This window comes from Apostichopus japonicus, chromosome 14 (genome assembly GCF_037975245.1).
Source record: "Apostichopus japonicus isolate 1M-3 chromosome 14, ASM3797524v1, whole genome shotgun sequence".
NCBI lineage: Eukaryota > Metazoa > Echinodermata > Holothuroidea > Aspidochirotida > Stichopodidae > Apostichopus > Apostichopus japonicus.
In genome coordinates, this window is record NC_092574.1 from 18,693,713 (window position 1) to 18,718,205 (window position 24,493).

At 37.5% G+C, this 24,493-nt stretch overlaps 1 protein-coding gene and 1 long non-coding RNA gene across 5 annotated transcripts in view; one reads left to right on the forward strand and one right to left on the reverse strand.

The window, feature by feature from the left end:
* The window catches only part of LOC139979804 (neuromedin-U receptor 2-like), an 11,847-nt gene extending 818 nt beyond the window's left edge, over window positions 1-11,029 (reverse strand). The window contains exons 1-3 of one of the 4 annotated variants that reach the window (XM_071990926.1): window positions 10,774-11,029; window positions 6,336-6,424; window positions 1-3,506 (exon numbers count right to left, since the gene is read on the reverse strand). The exon at window positions 1-3,506 is cut by the window's left edge and continues 818 nt beyond it. In XM_071990926.1, coding sequence (XP_071847027.1) covers window positions 1,349-2,617 — 1,269 coding nt within the window. In that variant the 5' untranslated portion in view covers window positions 2,618-3,506; window positions 6,336-6,424; window positions 10,774-11,029 and the 3' untranslated portion in view covers window positions 1-1,348. Of the gene's footprint in view, window positions 3,507-6,335; window positions 6,425-10,320 lie in introns of all 4 variants that reach the window. The other 3 variants (XM_071990925.1, XM_071990922.1, XM_071990923.1) reach the window with 3 other exon arrangements.
* Window positions 11,030-20,104: 9,075 nt separating this feature from the next.
* LOC139979515 (uncharacterized) lies at window positions 20,105-24,350 on the forward strand. The gene is made up of 2 exons (XR_011797187.1): window positions 20,105-21,457; window positions 22,170-24,350. It is a non-coding gene; the product is annotated as an uncharacterized lncRNA (long non-coding RNA).
* Window positions 24,351-24,493: the final 143 nt, after the last annotated feature.

Sequence of the window (24,493 nt, forward strand, 5' to 3'; positions counted from 1 at the left end):
TATAATAGCTATTTATCCTCTAGAGCTGGGTTTCCCTAACTTTATCCCCCCCCCCCCCCACGAACCCCCTGTGGATGTCAGAGTTGTCCACGAACCCACAACTTTTCGAGACACGATCTGAGTCATTATTATACTATAATACGCATAACATGCAGTGCTTCGTAAAAGATCAAGTTCATAGTGTAATATTGTAATGAAAAAAAAAACAAGAGATGCACAAATATTTATTTGGAAACTTCAAGATCAGATCAGATCAGCTCTTTATCTTCATGAAGTACTGTCATGCGGACACCAACTTCACAATTCAGTTATTTATCACATGCACGGTACGGTAGGCTACTACTATGGCAATATTTGCGTATGGAACGCGAAAAGAGTTTGTCGACTTTTGTACATTACTAAATTATATATGATATATCAGATTTCACTTCAACAAAAAGTACTCTATTTTTGACTTCTGAAACGTCTCACGAACCCCCTGGGATGGACTCACGCACCCCTGGGGGTTCATGCACCCCAGTTAGGGAACCCCTGCTCTAGAGGTTATATGCAAAAATCCTACAACTGCGGGTATACTATACAATGACATATGTATGCACTAGCTCATCAGATTTTTATAAATAGGTCAAACCTAGTTCGCATAAAATAAATCAACTGAAGACGAAAGTTTACTATGATCATAAATCAAGTCATTAGTGTAATTATCATCTGATTATGTTTTTTGGTAAGAAAACAATGCTTCATGCCGCCTTCATATAAGGAATTGTGTTTTTACTATAATTTGGGCCGGTCACACACGACCGGAGAAGACTGTACAGACGCAATGCAACTCGTCTGTCGTGATCCCTACTTTTGATTTGTGTGTCACGCCCCTCAGTAGTACAACTGACTTTCACACACCCCACACGACTGGGCTTTTCTCGCCGGTCCTAGCTCGCCTAGGCTTATGTCACATACACAGTTGTTGATTAAATATTTAGCCACTACATGGCACTTGTAGTCGTGAACCGCCAGACAATGCAAGACCATATAGTCGAATGTTTTCGATTCGCGAAGACGCTACGTGTTGAGGTCTCCCGACTCAAACTGACGCGACGAAAAAAACGGCTAAATCTTATTCAGATGTATTAATGGTCTTAAACGTTGGACGACTTTGCAACTAAACCGTTGACTTTCCACGTCATGGCGGTCGATTTGGGTTGGCACGCGTTCCGTCCACCAGTATGAAGCCGACAGTATAATAGAGCCGATTACGACCGATGGTACAAAGTCCACAGACAAAACCTTGCAGCTGCTTCAAGTCATCGACAGCTTTTGTTTTCAGTAACAGTCCACTAAAAGAGAGAGTTCACAGTTTCGTATCTTGCGTCTCCAACACTTCAGCCGAACTCCTAGTATTATCATTCCAGTCGTTTGTACCTGCTGAGGTGTTAACAATTGGCGTAGATGAGACAGGACGCCCTCCTTGTTGTCCGTGGGTGTCCCTTTGACATGGGACAATGCGGTAGTAGATGTCATGTACCGTCTCCTTGAAGGCTTGTCTGTATTTACTGCTAAATGAAACGTAAACGACTGGATTAATCAACGTATTGATATATGAGAGCGTGCGTGCTATCCACACAACTGTCCGGTACGTGAAACTATTGGTGGATATGAGAGTGTTCCCTGCCAGTCCGTTGAATAAGGTGCAGACGTTGAGAATTTCGAAAGGAGCAAGTAATGCGAAAAAGGACAATCCATTTATGACCAACATCTTGATAGTTTGATTAATTGTTCGACTTTCTTCCTTCTTCCTCGATGTCGCTTTGGCTAATGAATCAAAGGATTGCACCCTCTCCGCAGATTCTTTCAGACCTTGTAATATATCCACGTATAAGTACATATTCATTGCCATCGCTAAGAAAAAGGGCAGGGTTTGGAGGATGTGTGTGAAATTCTCATACGATTTACTGACGGAACTGCAAATGTGGACCACGCGAGGGTACTGAAGGAATTGTTCTCCTTCTGGCCAAATTATGCAGATTTCTTTCAATATGGCAAAACTCGGTATGAACGACCCTGCCAGTAAAAACGATATTAACCAAGAGAATGTGATCATTTTGAAACATTTCTTCCGATTATGGAATCTATTTTTCCCAACCAGATGAGGATATCTAACAGCTTGCCGTCTTTCCCAGGCGACCAGAGTTATGAAACACAGAGATGCCAGATAAGTCACTGAACTACTGACGAAGAAAATGACGCATCCGAGTGAACCAAGACAAGAGTCGTCGATGGTAACCTGAGGAGAAGCGATAAACTTCCAAAGCTTGTGTCCGATGACGAAGACCAGAAATAAGATATCTGCAATTGCCAAACTGGACAAATATGCGTTAGTAACATTTTTCATGGTGTCAATTTTCCTAACGACTAATAAAAACAGGGCGTTGTCTATCACTCCAATAACAAGAATCAATGGTAAGATTATACTTATATAAGCTATAAAAATACTTCGGTATTGTAAAGACGTGGCTACGGCTTCTGTAGATGCATTTATCGAATCTGTTCCGTTGCAAAATTCTTCGTCAAGAGTCGTAGCCACATTTGTGAAGCTCTCTGTTCCATACAGATCTGCCATTTTATCATGCAAAGATTTGTTGCACTTTTCAAATTATCCACGCGTAATCATGTATAGAGCGTCAGAAGTTGGAAAAGTTTGCGTAAGATAATTCTGTTTCGCGTATCTGTATAATGATGATGCCGGTAAAGGTGTTCAACTTTAGCCTAATTAAAAAACTAGAAGAGAAATGAATGCTGCCATATAAAGATACATATGTTAAATTGAGGTATATTATGATACCGGTGAAGTTCAGGTTTTAACAGTAAATTATCCCATACAAAGTTCTTCCTTTTCTTGCGTTTTTATGGTAACATGGAATTCAGACTCTTCTCACGTCTGCTTCGACAAACTAATGATAAGTTAGTTAAGCAGAAGTAAATTATATGTTAGCAGGTAGAAATATCACAGTATCGCTATGGAGGTATTGACACAGTAAAGAGATATCAACAGTACTGAGATTGTCCCGACATCTCAATTCAGTCCGACGGTCTCTAAATTTACTATAAATCCTCTTCGCTGTCGTGATGTCTTCTATTAAGTGATTAATCTGTTGAAGTGGAGGATCAAATCTGACTGGTAGTTTGTACAACTAATGTCTGGTACTTGACACCACATTACTTAATGAAATCAAGAACTGATTTAACTTTATAGTTCAGGAATTCAACCACAGATGCGCTCAAGTGATTTGTTTGACAGAGTCAAGTCGTTTAACTTCCCGTAAAGTGATGGCTGCATTCCCGTATAAATCTTTTTTCCTCTCTCCTTTTTCTTTTTTCTTCTTCTACTCCTCGTCCTCCTAATTGGCCTCTCCACCGAAATGTGGCTCGTTTTTTCTTGAGTTAAACTCAGACAGCACTTTATCCAAAACGATTGCTCCGTGAAGATGTTTCTTGAAAACAAGAGGTTCCTGAGAAACAAAACGTCAAATATAAACATTATTTGATTTGATTTGATTTATTTGATTTTCCACAGATAATAAATATATACATGTGGAGGGAAGTCCTCTAAAAAGCCAATTCAGGCTTAACAAGTTAAAGGACTCCCAAGAAAGAAAGAAAAAATACATATATACATAAATTAAAATATAATTAATGTCTTAATAAGGAATAATTAATAACATACAATGTAAACGATGTATCAATACTGAGAAATTACTTTTTTTTTTTAAGCGTTTTCCTAAATGTTACTTTAGATGGTTTAGATTTTATAGTAGCAGTTAGAGAATTCCATGTCCTCATAGCACGATTCTTTAAACTTAACGTACCGAATGTTGTATTACATAAGTTGTGGTGTGCTTGACCGGCACTTCTAGAGCGGTGACTATGTATGGCGCTGTTAATAGTAAAGAAGTCATGAAAGGCTGCAGGAAGTAAGCCATTCCAAGCCTTGTAAAAGAATGTGGCTTCATTCAGCCTAACAATATCGCTAAATTTTAATAAGTTGAGCAATTTGAAAAGTGAGCTGGTGTGTTCACGATATTCAGAATGAGTTATATGACGAATGACTTTCTTTTGTAGGATTTCAAGAGGGTGAAGATAAACATTATGGGTGCCAGACCAGATTATAGAGCAATATGAAAAATGGGGGGGGGGGGAATTAATGTTTGGTAAAGCATTCTAAGAATATTCTGAGGAAAGTAGTGTTTCAACTTAGAAATGATACCAACATTTTTCGCCACAGTGTTTGCAATATTTGATATATGTTCACACCAAGTAAGTTTACTATCAATATATACTCGGAGAAATCTAATACTATGTACATGCTTGATAGGCTTACCATCCATTAAAATGTCTTTTTTCCAAGAAAAAGATTTACTTTTATTGAAAACAATGTAGCTGGTTTTATCAAGATTAAGTGATAGCTTATTAGTTGCAAACCAGTCGTAAAATTGATTCAACTCCATGGATACTATGTCATGTAAAGTATTCAAATTATTGGATTCGAAAAATATACTAGTGTCATCTGCAAATAAAATAGTTTTTGCAATATTAGAGATATGACAGATGTCTTTGATATATATCATGGAAAGAAGTGGTCCTAATATTGAACCTTGAGGAACACCACAGCGGATTTCAGCATAGTCAGACATGGTGTTCTTAAACGAAGATATACTGTAAACGTTTCGATACGTAGCTGTCCATCCAGTTAAGGGTTGGTCCTCTAATGCCGTAGAATGATAACTTGTATAGGAGAATAGTATACGATGGTCAATGGTATCAAATGCTTTTGATAGGTCTAAGAATTTACCAATACATGTTTTCTTTTTATCAAGGCTATCGTATAATTTATCAATGGCATCTGCCGGGGCAAGCTCAGTTGAGTGACTAGGGCGGAATCCATATTGTTCATTGCAAAGTATGTCATTAGCATCAAGAAAATTTATGATTCTGTTGGACATGAGGCGTTCGAGAATTTTGGAAAAGCATGATAGAATAGAGATTGGTCGGTAGTTCTCGTAGATATTGGATTCTCCTTTCTTAAAAATGGGTAAGACCGTAGCTTTTTTTTAAAAATAAGTTTCTAAGTGAATTTCTAAATTAAAATTATTAAATTTCCAAGTGATGAATCGTTTCAGCGATCATATTTTCATTATTATCCATTTTTTACATATCTCTCCGATTGATCAAGATAATAACGGAGATCAGTAATATTTAATGTCCTTTGAAGAACTTATATCGTTGAAGTCGAAATTGTTGAATCATTGCAATGATTATGATATGAAGTGTCTCGTTTCAAATCATGCGAATATACATGACGCTTGCTCGTCGTCGTACAGAAGTATTATGATTAATTTATTGCCCCTCCGCTACCCACCTCTTCACCCTCTCCCTCCCACCCTCGGCAAAACGATACGATAAACTGTATAAGTACAATATTTTCTGCCGTACGAAAACACCCATGAAGGGAGCTCTTCGGTATGTAGTTTCTCTCTCATGATACTCAAGAACGGAAGTGGGTGATTGGGGATTATATTATTATTATTATTATTATCATCATTATTATTATTATTATTATTTATGCAGTCTAAAGTTACTACAGAGACTAAGGTATAACAACTTACGACCGCAGATTAGTATTATGATAGCGCGTTCAGTCCTTGAAATGTCTATAGGTAACGTGGGCTGATAGTACAAACATTGTTAATTAAAAAAATGATTATGGATGACCAGTCATTTGTGCCACTTAGTTCATTGTTATGTTTTTATCATTAAATTTGATCCGTGGATCATAATGATCTGTATTTTGAAACTTTTCAATCATGAAGCTCATTTTCTGTTTAGAACAACATTACGCGGTACTTAGTCTACGTCAGCGTTTCAATCAAGCAATTCTTAGTTGCATGAGTATGGCAATATTAATTTTCTACTACATAATATATAATATTCTACTGCAAACATTACCACTCAATTAAGCAGCAGAGTAAGGTTTTCATAGAGTGATGTATTGGGCAGTGGTATATAGAGTGGTACATTGGAGTGGAGGTTGCCTCAATATATATCAGTTCAGATCTTTATAATTATATGACGTTGTATATGTTGTTATATATATTACTGTAAAAATGAAATATCGTTACCAATATAGGTAAACAATATAAAATGTTCGTATTTGAGAAAAAGCGAGTGTTCAGTTTCTTGGGCTTATATCTATGTGACAACTATGTGTGAAAGTCATGGAACCGTTACACCACAGAGTGGCATATGACCAGGAAGTATATATCACGGATATCCACACTCACCTCTTAGAAAGGAGAAGGAGAATATGAGCAACAAGGAGATAAATTCCAAAGATTCACATTAGCTCCTCATTCTGTCGTCCTTGAAATCGCTGTTAAGGAAGAGCAAGGAATAATTTGAAATTGCTTATAGGTCTTTCACATTTTATCTCACAAAACGCACAAAATACAACTATAGCGAAACATTCGTACATTATGCATGTGCTCCTGTTTTGACAATCGATACTTTTTTTAAGCGTTTAAAATGGCTCTGGTGTGAATTTTAAATCTGATTCCTGCTATGAAGCTTTAAAATTCGAGCTGATTGAAACGTTGTTCCATAATAAATTGATTATGATCTCGCAACCGTATATGTAAGTGGGTCATCTTATTCTGAATCTGTTTTGAAGATCGCCGTATACTCACTGTACTATCAAATGCTCACATTCGCCATGGCAAGAACATATATAAAGAAAAAGAATATTTATCACTAGTGTTGGCAGGTTCACTAAATCTCATTCAAAGCATCGATTTTTTGGGGTGAGGTGGGGTGGAGAGGGGAGAGTAATCAATTTAATGAAAGACGTTCAATTGACGATGTTATTTCCTATAGTGAGAAAACATGTTATGTCACAAATTTTAAGGATATAAATTACATTTCTTACGATGATCATTACCATCATCGTCATCGTCATCGTCATCGTCATCGTCATCGTCATCGTCATCGTCATCGTCATCGTCATCGTCATCGTCATCGCCATCGCCATCATCATCATCATCATCATCATCATCATCATCATCATCATCATCATCATCATCATCATCATCATCATCATCATCATCATCATCATCATCATCATCATCATCATCATCATCATCATCATCACCATCATCATCATCATCATCATCATCATCATTACGTTGTTGTCATAGGCGCTGTTCAAAATTGCTAAACCGCGTAATGTAAACCAGAATGCAAAATGCATCGAGGTTTCGAAGACTTTAGTACACAAGATTTCTGCTTGCTAGTATAAGCAGAACTAGCTGTTACAATAGAAATGGCCCGAACCACCACTTTGATACAATAACACTATGGCATGATAAACACAGGTCAGTCTACTGAACGTGGCTCTACACACCTCCACCAAAAACAATAGGGATGTTGGAGGTCCAAGTCCATTTGGGGTCACTAGAGGTTAAATTGTGAAAATCTTGTAAACACGATAACTCAAGAAGGGAAGGATGGACGAATCTCATATTTAGTATGTAGTTGTGACACGTTTAGTAAAAGATTTTATGGAGGTCAAAGGTCATTTGGAGTCACCAGACGCCAAATTGTCGAAACCTTGTTTTATAAGCTATACCGTATCTCCCACTGCCAGCCTATCAGATAACATGTGCGTTACGCCTTATACGAATAGGATCCTGCACGGAAAACAAGTGTCCGTCTAGTGTCCGTCTTAAGGCGCATTTACACGACACGACAAAATCGTCTGCGAATTTTTTTTAGCCGACTTGTGTACGATTGTGTCGGTACGTGTGAGTGGCTTCTCCTCTTGTCGTGAGGAATTATCATTCACGAAAAAATCGCCCACAATTTCTATTAAAATCGCGCACGACTTGGACGCAGCGTGTGAAAAGAATCTTGCTCAACATCCGTCGCGCGCGACAATATTTTGAGTTGTCGTGCAAAGTTGAGCACATTTCAACTTTTGTCACGATTTTCACCGGATGGTTTAGCGACCAGTGACAACAAAATGGCTGAATTTAGTGACTCAAGGACGTGAAGAAATGTGCGATAAAGACGATGGGCTGAAGGGAGGTATAATTTCGTAACTATTATTAAGACTACTTGAGACCCAGATAAAAGGATAAAAAAAAAATGGTATATAATATACTTGACTATTCCCACAAACTTAGAGAAAGATTTGTGCGTGGATGGTCACTGAAGTGATGCAATTGGTCCTATATATGTTTATCGTATAGCACATAATGCATACTATTATGCAATGTTTATGAGTACTGTCTAGCCTAGGCCTAACTTGCTTTAATACCAAACAAATTGTTGTTGAGTTTTGTTGGTTGAATTAATATAATGTTTTTGAAGTTCTTCTGTGTCATCGGCTTGTGAGTAGTCAGTGTTTGGGAAGTGTGCGTAATTTCAATGAAAAGTAATTTAAGATAACCTCGTTGTCATTAGAAGGCCTAAAAATGATACGGATACCTTGAAAAATCATAATGAATCGGATTAACGATATTTTGCATTATGGTAAAACCAGACAAAGCGACATGGTCGATAACCACATCCTTTATATCACAGTGTGTCGCTTTTGCATGCATGAACTGATACGCTAAGTTATGGTAATTTTTCTGAGGCTTCGACCGTCAAAATTTAGAGCAATATTGACCGTTATCAACATCTTCAAGGTAGTATAAGTTGACTTCATTTTAGTTAAACTATTGACAGGACAGTGTTATATTAAATAATGTTCATGAAACATAATGATCAGCTTCATCATTAATTTCATCATTAATTATGACAGTGAGCTAATCAAAACAATCTGTATTAAAAAGTCTGTCTGTCTCCACTTCTCTCTCTTTCTCTCTCCGACTGAACACTTTGTCACTGTGAATGATGATCTCAATTATATTGCGTTGAAAAACTTAACTTCTTTTTCTCCTTTTTTATTCCTTGTGTTCATTCATGCACGAGGCTGTGTATGTGACTTGAAGGAAATAATTTCAAATGAACATGGTTGTCTAAAACAGTGTGAAACCTTGTGAATACATTGTCTTTAAATGTAATAAAAGGATAAATGTTCTCATAAAAGTGTAAGGAACCCCTATGCCTATTTGCTTTCTGGCTTACACTATTTAACCCTCTGCCAGATTTTCTGATGCATCTATCACATGTAGCAGATAGTGAAATATTGGATTGGGTTAAAGAGATAACATGATTTAATGCTATATTATGCAATATCAGTTACAATTGCTCATTAGGACTTGAAGATGTATTATTTCCTCTCTCTCTCCCCAGTATTTTTGTTTTTAGTGAGTTGGTTAAATTTCAATATTTTATTCCGGATATCTCGAAAGATGCCTTGTTTCTGGCACCTGTATCTCATACCCTCAACCATATAGCGTCAAACGCACGTATTTATCGCATACGACTGTCGTGTCGTGTCGTGTAAATGGCAAGTTATTCAAATGGAACAAATTGCTAACTGTAGTGTGATAAATCGTGCGCGACTCAAGACAACATTTACACGCTGCGATTCCAGACGTAGTGTAAACATATGCTCTACTTTGCCCGTCAAGTTGCTCACTGTTCAGTTTCTTCGAAAAGTCCCATACACACCCCACGAATTTGTCGCTCACGACACTTTTGTATAAATAGATTCATTATGATTTTGAAGGGGAAAAAAATGCAACAGCAACGGTCTTGTAAAGGTTTAAGCTGTATATTGTACTTTAGAATGATCATATGTTTCCAAGCATTTACCATTAAAATAGTACGTTGACTTCCAAGTTTACCATCAGGCTATATATTTCACTATGTGTAACTTTGACTTATTTTAGGACGAGACATCTGCATTTTGCAGCTCAACATTACGAATGTTTGACCTAAAAATTTGACAACTTCCAGGACATTTCGACCTTCTTTTCTCAATTTCAAATTTTATGTCGATTTTTAAAAGTTTCATCTCCAACTACTTTCTGAATATTTTGAAAATGTTAATGTACTAGGATCCGTGAATTCATATACGCCTATGCCGATAATGTTGTTGCAACCTTCTTTCAACTCCCAATTTTGCCAAGTTCTTAATCATTTAATCCATCATAAATCAACTTTGGTATCAATTTTCCCAAAAAATAATAATAAATGGGGGCCTATTATAGACCCAATAACCTACAGGATAATCTGTATCCATTCTTTTTTATACAAAACACCCGATAAAAGTATAAACAAGCACTACAGCGAAAAATGTCTATAGTAAATATAACTTACCAGCTATCATCAATATTTGGTTGAAATTTTATAATGAAGCCAAATCGATAACGTTTGTGACACTGACCCAGGAAGTTGCTAGGATACTGTCGATGATATTGTATTAAAATGCTGGAAACGCAGGTTTCTGTCTAACTCCGTGGAACTTTCTGTAACTCAGTTTAACTAACAACTGCTGCGAATGCATGCATGCATGTTATATTTATAACGATGGCTTACGATGATATATTCAACGAAATACAAATTACCCTCGAGTCGTGAACAAGTTGTGTACGCAGTCGACTGGGCGAGTATTATAACGGTTTCTATTTATCGGCATTCGTTGGAATTACCTTGCAAGTCAACACCACACCTCCGTAGTTGTGTGGCTATATGTTGTCAGTCACGTCCACACTGTCAGTGATTGCGAAGGGAAAATTGAATTAAATATTATCTGAGCTGAAAGATTTGTACCTATACGAACTTGTACTGCCAAGCCGGAGAGCCCTGGCACAGAGCGAGGTGGAGATAGGTGGAGAAATCGAGTGAAATATATTATTTCACGAGGTTATAGGGTTGGGAAAGATTTGGTTTACAGGCTGTGAAAACAATCCCGCCATATAACGAGATATATACCAATTTGGTACCAACCCAGAAATAGTTTATCTCCTCAAGGGTCAAAGGATCGCCGTGGGACGATACGATGAACTTAGTAAATCAAATTGAAGATGGTAAAATCGGATGAGAAAATCTGAACAAATTCAATAATAAACAGGGATTGTACCCAAGCAAGCGAGAGACGATAACATGAGAAAGAAAGGTCAGGTAGTTTGACATGGCGTGTCGAGTCGACGATAGTATGGCATTCCTTCCCATCTTTTCTTGGTAACCCACCTACACTACATAGTAACGTGATACATGACGGACACAAATGGTATGCGGGGTGTGCGAGTTATCACACTATCAATTGTATTATGCGATGTTACAATCTTACAAACATACTATGTAAAGCAAAAAGTAAAAAAAAAAAAAAGGATTCCTTTCCAAATGAGAACGTAAAGTACCACTATACATACAGTTCTTATATTGAATAAGGTGGATTTGTATACCAACTGCTACGTTCATCTATAAGTTATTTTTTTAGGTCTTCAGACATTGACCACTGTTGACCTCAAATGACCTTTAAGGTCCATGGAAAATGATAAGGTTCTTGCGAAGTATACTATCTACCTATTCCGCATAGATAATACATCTAAGTTTGACTTTTTGAACTTTATCCCGTACACAGGGTTTCCATATTTTGACCACTGTTGACACCAAATGATATTTGACCTCCACAGAAAACAATAGAGATTTCGAACCCCATAAGCATGATACACAACCATGTATGAAGTTCGTCCAAGTTTTGCTTTCTGAGTTATGCTGTTTTACAAGGTTTTCACACTTTGAACTGTATTAAGCTCAAATGAGCATTGACCTCCACAGAAAATATTATGGCTTATGTACTCAATTAGATAGATACGCATAGGCTACCAAGTATTAGGTCACTAAATCTTTAATTTTACGTTTCCTTGTTTATAAGGTTTTCAGACTTTTACCTTAAACGACCTTTGACATTCGCAGAGAGCAATAGGGATGTTGTGCTTAATAAGACAGAATAAACAATTTGGACCCTACCATTTGAAATCATGTGCATGTCCATGTTATGTCACCTATAGCCTCTAAATGGTCTAATGGAATTTGAATGCAAAGACTGTGGTGGGACTGTATAGAAGGATGGGGGAGGGGTGAAAGATGTTGGGACTGGGTTGCAATTGGTGAATAAATCCCGCTGACATTTTAACGGCAAACACGTCCATCTATAATAGTAATAATGTTAAAGGACAACAGACAGTATTGACAAGTTTTGTGATTCCTTGTTAAATTGGGTGTGGGCGGAACATTCAAAAGAAACACAATGCTCAAACAATATTTTTAAGTGTTGACTGATTTAAGTTTAAGCGTGAGGAGGAACCTGTATAGAAGGGACGGATGCAAATCAAGGATTTGATCAAAGGAGACGGTGTGGCTATGGGATCGTTACTGAGCCGACGCCCATGTAAGAGATCTATATCCTCCTCCTGAAATTTGAATATGTCGATAGTGCATTCTGATGCATATTTATAGACAATAACTCACGTTTACAATAACGGGTTTAAACGCAAGGAGCGGTATAATTCTTACCGACTCAATGTAAAAACAAACCCTGATCAACGATGGAGTTGCGGTGGAATCCCCTCCCTCCCCATCCCCCCCCCCGTTGTTCACGCCACTGATGACCCTTCTCATGCAATACGTGGTCTGTCGTCAGAATCAGAGGAAGCGGGGGTGGTTGCTGGGAGTCGCAACCACGTATACTTCTGGGGAAGTTTAGCCCATAGTGCACACATTTATAACATTCAACATTGTTTCAAAAATTGGAAACATTGCCTAGCATCCATCCGTCATTTTGCATCTGGACAACTCCAATTTCTGAAAAATTCTTACACCCTTCCCCTGGACGATTTGACATATTACCCCCCCCCCCCCACACCCCTCCAGTGTACAAACGGTGATTGCGCCCAAGGCAGGAAGTGACAGAATGAATACTAAATGGACCATGAGACCGATGAGTTTGGACAATAAACGTTATACTAGCACGAGCAATATACTGTGCGCAACACGTGATGTAGAGGTTTACACGTTGTTGAAGCAGGTAATAATTTGACCAAATGGACAATGAGAACCCAATTATCCTTGTTTTTTTTTAAATAAAAACAAAAATTTGGCCACGGGGCGCCTGAATTAGGAAGAAGAATCAGTCTTTAATAAATTAATGTAAGGCTTGAAATCTATATACACATTGGACTCAATTTTTTTAATTTGTTCAAAGTTTCTCATTTCGATTATCGTTAGTTTCTTATAATGCATCTTTTTCTTTAATATTGTTTACTTGTGTAGGATTTTAGGTTCTTACCAAACAGACCGACAGTTGTGAAATTGAAAGTGTGACATATCGCAGTACCTTGTGTCCAAAAGAAATAATAATCTTAGCTAATTTTGATTAAAATAATTTCTTTTAACTGGCTATTTTAACTATAGATATAATCTTTACACTTCTCCACAAATTTGTTTCAAAGTACTCTACACAGTTCAGCCATAACAAAGTTGACAAAGGCGTCCCAATTGATTTGATAAAAGTGCAGTTAGTACAACTATATAGTTTTCAGGTTCACGCTCGAAAAGAAAAGTCTCATCTGTTTATCAGATTGAGGATTATACCGTATAGTTACAGACCCAATGATGTCATCGTCCATTCCTCGATACTGACCCTGTTAATTGTAGGTGGTAAACAGCTGTCTGCAGCGTGATAATAAACATTCGCAGCGCTTCGGACATTTTGAGGGGAACTTAAAGAGGCTTACCAGTACATTTCTAGATAATTTACTGCCATACAGGAGTAGAGGCGTCGAGAGTAAGTTCGGGTCCTGCGGAAAAATTATCATTTCCCTTTCGTACATTATGAAAATAAATATCAAATTAAAGTATTCTTCAACCAATATGTTCGAGAGAACCTCTCCATAGTTGACGCTGAGGCCCGGCGCTGTATCCCCTGACCCCTCCCCGCCACACCGCCACCTCCCGTTAGGTCTGATGACTAAAACATTAAGCACAGTTTCTGCGTTTTGTTAGTGTCTTAACCAAACCTAAACTGAGTCAAATAAGATTGTATTTGATCAGAAGTTATATATATCCTTCATCAAACTAAGACAATCTCCTAGATTTTGAGATGTATCATGGTGTTTTTTTGTTTTTTTGTTATATGTTGAACCCATGGGCTATTACAAAACAGCTCCATGTTTAAACTTATTGATTGAGATTCATGTCAATAAAAGTTATGTATGGCAAACACATTTAACCAGAATGCAACATGCATTGGGGTTTCGATGACTTCAATGCACTAGACTTATGCTTGTTGGTATAACCAGAACTAGCTGTTACAATAACAATATGGCATGATAACACAGGTCAGTCTACTGTACGTGGTTATACACACCTCCATCTAAAACAATAGGGTTCTTGTTCTCATTGTTATGAATCCACACACCAAGTATTACAAAACAAAACAAAACCTTGATCTCTAATAACTTCGCACATTAAGGTTGCAGAGGAGTCAAGATATGGACAATTGAGATTGGAATATGCCCACGAAGCTTCAAAGAATCAACTTGAAAGAAGCTAATTCAGGGCACTGGAGGTCAACCTGAAGTCAAAAGTCACCAAAATGCAGGTCGACTATTGTATTACAATAGCGTAACTCCCAACCTTGATGGACATTTCGTTCTCAAGTTATTGCAAAAATACAAGTTTTTGACCCCTAATTGACCTTTGTTGACCTTGGATCATATGACTGTTATGTTTGGAATCGATCCTTTACCCCATTCACAACTAGTCCACAAATATCTACCAAGTCGGACCCTGTAATGGTAGTTTCACAAGTTATTGCCAAAAAACACATTTTGACCCATAAATGACCTTTGGTGACCTTGGATCACATCACGATTATTTTGGAAAACGTGCCCCTACTACATTCACAACTTGTCTTAATATATCAGCCATGTCAGACTTGGTGACTAGAAGTTGTTGCAAAAATTAGCATACTTTGGCAGTCTGGCACATAAGCAACCTTTGAATGACCTTGGATGACCTAATGATTTTTATCAAAACTGTTCCTCTTGATGATGTGCACTCTGTCCTAAAATCCCAGCCTTGATGGACATTTGATTATCAAGTTATTGCAAAAATACTAGTTTTTGACCCCTAATTGACCTTTGTTGACCTTGGATCATATTACCGTTATGTTTGGAAACGATCCCTTACCCCATTCACAACTAGTCCCCTAAATATCAACCATGTCGGACCCTGTCAATGGTAGTTTCACAGGTTATTGAGAAAAAAACACATTTTGACCCATAAATGACCTTTGGTGACCTTGAATCACATCATGGTTATCTTGGAAAATGCGCCCCTACTTCATTCACAACTTGTCCTAAAATACCAGCCATGTCAGACTTGGTGACTAGAAGTTGTTGCAAAAATTAGCATAAGTTGGCAGTTTTCTGCACATAATCAACCTTGAATGACCTTGGATGACCTGATGGTTTTTATCAAAAATGTTCCTCTCGATGATGTGCACTCTGTCCTAAAATCCCAAACCTTGATGGACTTATGGTTCTCAAGTTATTGCAAAAATACTAGTTTTTGACCCCTAATTGACCTTTGTTGACCTTGGATCATATTACCGTTATGTTTGGAAATGATCCCTTCCCCCATCAAAAAATATGTTTCTCTTAATCTTCATATCAACAACAATAGTGCCCAAGAATCGCATCACGCATAAAGAATCGCATAAAGATAATCTTTGAGCAGATAAAAACCTAGAATTCAAGCTTCCCTACTTGAGATATCGTGTTTACAAGCGAAGCGTCACACACACACACTCACACATGTTTGTGTTTCATTCAGACCGAGGACCCCATTGTATTTTCCATTGTTCAAATCCACGTACCCTAACTTTAACAATACCCCATACAATAGAATTCTTCCGAGGACGTGGTGATTCTTTAGAAATCACAACCGAGGACCTGAAATTGTTTTGTTCAAGTCCTCGGTCAGATAGCAAAACAAACGCACACATACACACACTCTCCGCCTGCATGAATGCATAGGTTACGATTATCATCGAACCAAAAATGATACTCGGTCTGATCTCGATTAATGACGTCATCGTGCGCATGCTTTGGCTGTATAGGGATCAAGTGACAGTCGTGTATTTCGAAGACACCAATATGGCAATACACACGGCATCAAATTTAAGACAACATCTATCCTCTTAATTAATGATGTAAAGGGTGTCAAAGAGCAGTTTTGACGGCCTTTTCCTATTCATAGACCTCCCTTCCTATAGTAAACCCTTCCCCTCCACTAGCCAAACCGGAGCCAATTTACTATATCAGGTATTGCAAATAAGAGCTGGCCATCACATATCAGACTACTACTGATACTCCATCATGAGTTGTGCTCTTGTAGATAAAATAACATATTCCTTTAAATTCAGTTCAAAAAGAAAGCATTACATTAGCTCGAATGGCATACGGAGGACTAATCTCTTGAATGATCACTTCAAGTTATTACATAATTAAGTGAAATGCACTGACACCATTCATGAACATCAAACTACAGGCAATTCTGTAATCTGGACAGTCTTGAAAACTCATTATCATGTATGATGCGGTCAAGCGACAATCTCTGCTGTTCTGAGGCTACAACACGCAAAGCATGATCATGACACTATAGCTGTATACTCAACAATGAAAAGTATGAAAGCTACGTGAACATTAATTTGTTATTCTCCTCTCCTCTCCTCTCCTCTCCTCTCCTCTCCTCTCCTCTCCTCTCCTCTCCTCTCCTCTCCTCTCCTCTCCTCTCCTCTCCTCTCCTTCCCTTCTCTTTTCACTTCACTTCACTTTGGGACCAAAGTTCCTTATCAAACCATTTTATGTTTGTTGTGAACAGTATATACACTTATGTCGTAAATCCCTTAATAATATTTACCCTAGTTACGGGCATGTAGTGTTAGAAATACTAGAGCTGAAATCTTTATATATGTCAACTTGTTGCAATTTATCGGTACGGTCTCTAAGAGGTGATTTTATCACTACACAAACTCCCCATAATATACTAAAATATATATCGTTTACCTTCCAACCAGCTTTAGTGAGTAAATATTTGGTAAATAGATCCAGAGTTCTCTGCCTATAATTATATATAGGACTTTCTCACTAATTATCCAGTCATTACGACCATATCCCACAATACATTATAATTTTTCAACTATAAAGACTCATCCTTTATCAACAAACTGATCACATTACACAGATTATGCACCATAGTGACCACACTCAATGTCGGTGTACTTCTTGGTACTATGTATAAAGAAACTATAATTCTATATATGTTTGCGGTTTTTATTGTAAATAAATACACTGTTAATATCAGCTAAATGCAACTGTTACTCCTTTATTGAAAAAAAAAGAACAACTATGCCTCCTGCTCCCTAAATAATTCCAAATCAAATATTTTAATCAGTGATATTCATCCTGAATATTGCGTTCAAACATCTTTGTGGCATAAATATATGACTTTGACTTTCAAAATTTTATTGTTTGCTTTGTTTATAATACTTTGCGATGATCATCAAAATAATGAACCGAAATTTGTTTCACAGAAAATTTTAATCTGGTCATAATACAGAGTATGGCTGGTTTGCGTGTGCGTGTGTGTGTGTGTTAGTATCTTATATAGGCTACCACCATTAGCTATTAGAAAGCAAAACTTGTTTACTTTGACATTGGGTAAAATCTTGCAAAGATAACAAAATATGCAACCAATATTATACTGTTCACTACTATATTTCTAGTATCCAAAATTATTGTTCCATTTTCTCTTATATACAGGCCTTTCTATTTAGCCACAAGAAACTAAATGTCACATGACACAAAGCAATAAGTTTAATTGAGGAGACAGTGTAGGGAATGACATACAATAACGTAAATATTTGTATTTCGTTTGAATTGCGGTGGTGCCTATAGGGAACAAAAACTTAACTGCGTATAAAATGACTCTCCAAAGTATTTAGTAGATGTAGTTATTGTTTTGTTTCTTTACATATCTTTCGTTCTCTCTTTAGTTATTTTTTATTTAAGTAATTATGATTTTATGATTTTTCTTCTAATTTTAGCACCTTTAATGTAATTACTATACTTCCTATATCATACAAACAGACTCATTGTCTAACACCAATTACAAACAAAGGATTCATTTTATGCATTCACTCATTTCCTCCTATCGCACATTTATTCACAAATATTAAACGTATACTTATAGAAGATGAAATGCTGTATGGCTATACGGATTAATTCTCAGAAAAGAAGAAGAAAGAAGTGTACCAGCCACGTCGCTCCGACCACAGGCACCAAGGGCGGCGGAACCGAGGGGGCACAGGGGGCACGTGCCCCCCCCCACTTTTCCTCAGGGTTAAAAATGTGCCCTTTTTCTACATAAAAATTGAGGTGTCTCAAGTTAGCAAGAGGCCATGGAACCAGAATGAACACTCGGGAAGGGCCGTTTCCGGCCATCTGAGGGGTTTGTAAAACCAAAAATTTTCTTGTACGCTCCGCTCCAACCGATGGTGGCGCTCCGCTCGGAATGTCGTGAATACAACTTTGGATATTGCAGTGCTAGTGTGCATTTTTTCCATGAAAGGGGAGGGGGGGGGGGGGGCCGTTGATGGAGTGATGTGTATACGCGAAAAAGATAATACAATAAGAGTTATAAAGGTTACTAAATATGGGGCTACATCAGTCCAATTGAATTTCTGCAAAGTGTCCTTTGATGTCGGTGCCCCCTCCCCCAGATTAAAAGTGCTTCCGCCGCCCTTGACAGGCACTTTTACATCCAGGGAGGGACCTAGGGTCACGGAGCCCCTCTTGAGAATATTTTTGGGAACGAATTAGTAACTACAAATACATGTTTGTCACTCAGAAGATACCAAAAAACTGATGAAGTTTCGCAATCCTTGCCTATTACCGATGGTGTCTTATGCACGGTTAATTTCGTAGTTATTTCGGTATCTAAAGATACTTACCTGTCAGGCCCCCTCTTCCGAGAACTCCTGGATGCGCCTCTGTTTATTTTACGAATTATTATGAGTGGCCCGAAATCATTGTTAGCTTCTCGACGCTACCATAGGCAAATAAAGAGGGCGCATTTTTTTAATTAAAAAAAAAAGAAGAAGAAGATCTATACGCTATATAAAGTTTAGTAGAAATGAAAAAGTGTAAACGGGAGGAAACCAACTAGTCGTTGCCAAAGTTTGCCAATGGCTCTAATTTTTCTGTATACAGAATATTCTTGTTATTAGGAAGGTTGAGGATGACCTTGGGCACTAAAATTAATGCTGATATGTTTTATACAGTTAGAAAACACTGCTACCAGTCCATGTTGTATTCTATACCACTTTTAATGAGAAATGAAACTTTAAACATTTGGGGCTTACCAATTTAAGTGGCTACTTAGTTTTACACACAGGCCACCGTAGGTCAGTTACTCAGCAATAAACATCTCGAAAAGCCCCCCCCCCCCCCCAAAAAAAATAAAACATTCATTTTGGCATCGAATAACATACTAGTGTATTACAATTTCTCATAGAAGAAATTATGCTAAATTTCATGAAAGGGTGTACGCTCTGTTGTTCGTACGAAGTTAAAAGGACATGTTTTACTTGAGTTATTAGACTTTATAAAACAATGGACAAACGATAACAATTTTGGATGTGATGAGTCGACGTCAGTCCCAATTAAGTGTGAAAGGAGCTTTCCAGAGAATTAGCATATTTTTAAAAAGGGGAATAACTTCAATCCGGAATATGGTAACGAAAAATCACACTTTGCAATTAACTTCGGCTATGACTTATCAAGAATTTCAAGACTAATTTTTTGCCAATATTTCAAGACTGAAACATTGACAACTATAAAGTATGCCAGTGGATACGACTCTTGTTAAGCCACTGAATGGTATGTGAACTCTCTGTTACATCTCATGAACCCTCATAATTGTCAAATGCAACTTATAATTATGATGAAATATATTCTGAACAGTGGCGGAGCGTCCATACAGTCAGGGGGCGGATGCCCCCCGCCCCCCCCCCCCCCGACGGACTCAAATGAACTGCTGGCGCCCTTTTCAGCTCTTTACCACTTTTTACTTATTCGCGATTATTGACTTTTTTATTGCGCTCTCATCTACTTATTGATATTTGTCACAATTTGTATGTGTAATTTGGCGATGACACCTATTTATTCTTCGTTTATCTGCAAATTAGCCAGGCCTGGAAAGGGTCATTTCCGGCGATCTAGGGAGTATTTTTACTCAAAAAATTTATGTACGCTACGCGCCAACCAGTGGTGGCGCTCCGCTTAGATAGTGTCGAAAGCGCCCCTACAGACCATTCTCGCCCCTCCTGACCAATACCCCAAGCTCCGCCACTGATTCTGAATGCATGTAATGAGCGACTACTACATAAATGTCAACTTACATCCCGTAATTCGATCATTAATGCGGTACGTTACTGTCATATGTGTATGCAACTATCTTTTCCAACCCGTATCAGCATGCATGTATAAAATTATCAAATATATTGCCATGACAGTACCCAATTCGTTAAATAATTTATTCTAAACCCTAGATCGAGCAAAACTTGAAATAAAATATAGCTACACCTGAAGAAGTTACATATGAGTACGAATCTGATGAGACGGTCGATAGCAAAGCTTCATAAAATGTTTATATACAATTATCTGCTGAAACGACAGTATATTTCATGAATTCGAATTTTGTCATTTCGGAAAGAAAGCCATGAATGTTAATGTTATCAGATGAACTGAGCTTCGCGACTATACATTTATATTGAGTGGTTTGGTCACAAACCGTTATAAGTGGCGTTCTACGTAAAACATTTTCCATCATGACCAGGGTTACACTGGTGTTACACATTTTGCTTTTCAAGCATGACACACGAAAGTGATAAAAAAAATCACTAGCGCATGTATGCTAAAGTCAAATAACCAGGACTAGCAGAACAAAGTTTTCGCGAAATCGGTTTGCGTACAAAACTGTAGTTCAAGTGGGTAGTCCTGTTAATTATTCTGTCGTGGAAATGTGCATATTTCTTGAGTTTGATTAAATTTCTTACATTAATTATCAAGGATGAGTTTGGGAAGCGGTGGCAGTGGTCAACCTGACCCAGAGTTGAACTATTTCATTCAAGTAGAAAGCCAGAAACAAAAATTTACACAATTGGTGCATGAGCTAGCTGACACATGTTGGGAGAAATGTATGGTAGATGCGAAGATAGGTCCACGTTTGGAATCTAAAAACGAAGCTTGCCTAGTCAATTGTGTAGACAGATTTCTCGATACCACTAATTTCATCGTCCGAAAATTAGAAACGTCAAGTCGCAGTAGATCTTCCAAGTTGAGTATGGATTAGTCTTTCGGACAGATCTTCAAGTTCAGTTCTGGTAAATATAAATTACATGTTTTACTCAAATGATCTTTTAATTCGGAATGTTTGGGTGGTAGTATGCCTAGCTGTACCCCATGAACCCTTCCCAAACTTTCCCGCCAGGGCCATTACACATCTACACCATCTTCTAATACCACAACTCCCTTTATCCAACACTTCCACCCACCCCTTCCCAAGCTCCCCACCACCTCCATCCCCAAACAATCCAGTTCTTAATTAGCACCGCCAAAAGAGTTTTGATTAGCTTCACTGGTACTGTGATAGTAGTCAGTTTGGAATGATAACTGTTGATCATTTTAGTTTAGTGTTCAAAAATATAGATCAAACTGGTTGTGAACTGTATTTCCTGCATGACCGAAATTCAGTGAATTTAAAACAACAAACTGGTAACAAGATTTACCGTACATGGCATTACTAGTTCAAAATGTCTCAGAGGAATAGGCTGTGATTGATTTTTGCTGAATGAAATTAGTAACCTTAATTGACATCTTTTAAATTGTTTGACTGCATTTTTATGTAAAGTTAGGTTGCTTTAATTAATTATCAAAGATTACCTAACTGTACCACCACTTGTAAACACAGCATACAGATTTATTTTGAGTTTATTTAAATGTACAGTAGATATTAAGGCAGTAGGCAAAATAACAAAAATGATGTGTTTTAATAATATTTACTGTACCTTCCCTACATGTTTGCTTGTTCAACAGGAGTAGACTGCTATGATGACCTTGCCAAGATCTACACAGCATTGTTGTTTTCTAACAGTCAACAAAAATGAGGAGATCATTATGAGATGTGAAGACACTTTTGGAGAAATTACTTGGAATGTGATTGGCGGGTACATTCATGTTCCTTGGATGAAGTTGAAATTATAGGATATAAACTTTCTGAACTATTTAACATAGCAAATGGCGGCACCCACCAAAAATTTCTCGTCAAATCTAGCTTTGCCTATCTGTACATCTGGTCCTGAAAACCTGAAAACAAGAAACTGTAGTCCATTTAAAGGCATTGAAGACTCGCCCCTAACTGCGTGCCGCCCTCTGAACAAGTTAATTTTCCGTTGCTTGCAAGTGAAGTTTCCTTTTTGTCGCTACAAAATGCAGACAGTAATGAAACGTGATACCTTGTTATCTTGTTATCTTGACCTGAGATGTCCATCGCTGCTATGTACACTGTGTTGTGGGTATTGACTGTAGCTGTATGTATTGACTGTACACTAGTGTCTAATTACCGATGGTAGCAAGCTGTGTGTGTGTATTTTCTTGGACCGATGGTGGTGTCTAACACTTCTGTTACACCTCATTCGAAACTAGGTCAGATTACCGGCATGAGAGGTTTCTTTGTGCACGAGTCTTCACAACCTATAATAGAAGCCACTCAAACATTTCTGTATCTGAGGTAATTTTTAGTAAACCTTTGTTACCCACCTGTCTGTTCAGAATGAGTGACCACCTTTGTATATCAGTAAAGCATCTAAAGGTTAAATAATTGATTCTAGACAAGAGATGAATAGAAAGTTTCAAATGTCATGATTGCTTTTTCTCTTCTGTGCCATGATTAATACTATCATTTTTGGGGTAAATTTCTTATAATTATCTTAATCAAGTTTTTGAATTGCAAACTACAGTACGTTATGATGAACCGACATACTATTTGATACGGGATAAATTATTCCCTGCTCTCTTGATGTGTAGATCTGAAGTGTGTTAAGAAGCAAATTGTGAGGCATGTTTTGATTGATCTTCCATAAGTGCTCTGACAAATTTGTCTTTTTTTTTCTAAGGAACTTCATGCCTCTCTCTCTCTTCACCTTTCTTATGGAATCCAACTTGGTTTGTATATGACTGAGACAAAACTGTGTTTGTAACTTGAACAATCACAGTAACTAAAATATATGGATCAAAGTTTAGTGATAATCTCAAATTAGCAAATTATTTGAGTCTCAAGAGTTTGCAGATTATGTGGACCTAGTTAACACATATATAGATCTTGAATTTTTTTTTCTTCAAGTGCATATCAAGGTATAGTTCCTTATTCCCAGCCTTACTCTACCTTAACAGAAGGTACAACTTTCATGCTTTCAAGCAAGCACAGGGCCCCAGGCACAGATTTTTAAGTGGACATGGCACCACCAAATTGAATATTGATCTGACTTCTGACCCCCCTACCAATACCATCTCAAACCAGTGTCCTTCAAAGCAGTGTCTACTTATTTACTTTTACTGGAGAGTAGGGATAAATAATTACAATTATATGAATTATTGTGAATCCAGTTGTATAGCCCCACCTTTTTTTGGTGTTTAACATCATCTGGATACCAGTTTGAAGCTGGTTTGTCAAAATCAATAGCCCAATCTATATCTAATGCAAAGTATTGTGACTTATTGTTGAAGGTAATGAAGTGATTAAAAGTGACTAGCTGTAGATAGAGAAATGGCTGACGGGCATGAAGTATATATATTACATGAAAGTCTCCCAATTGTGACATAATATTCACTGGTCACCAGTAGTCTTTCATATATGGCAATATGTTTTATTTAATTATGTGTCAAAGTTCACCTCACTTGGTATCAAGAGTGTGAAGAACATGCTGGCAATCATCTTCACAGTTCGCCTTCACAGTAATGACAATAATTTGTCAGAAAAAATGCAGAATTTAGTACGCTTTGTGATCAAGCTCAGAAGAAATATACAAGAGGTTGGAGGTGGAGGGGTTTATGTGGAATTCTGAGATGAAGACCTTATCACTTAATGGAGAAGTTCGGTACATATCCATTGAGATTTTCTCTCTGTATTTATTCAACATACAAATACATGATAGTACATACTTCGATGGTCCCAAATAAGGCAACATACTGTCAGTATACCTTATATTCCCCCCCCCCCCCCGAAAAACACCTTTTCTTCACCAGTGTATAGTTTAACATCACCACCATAAACACCCACTTAAAACACTCAAACATGCAAAAATGTACATTTCTGAAAATAGTGACCAAGGTATTACTTGCAGTAACAAAAGCATTAAAAT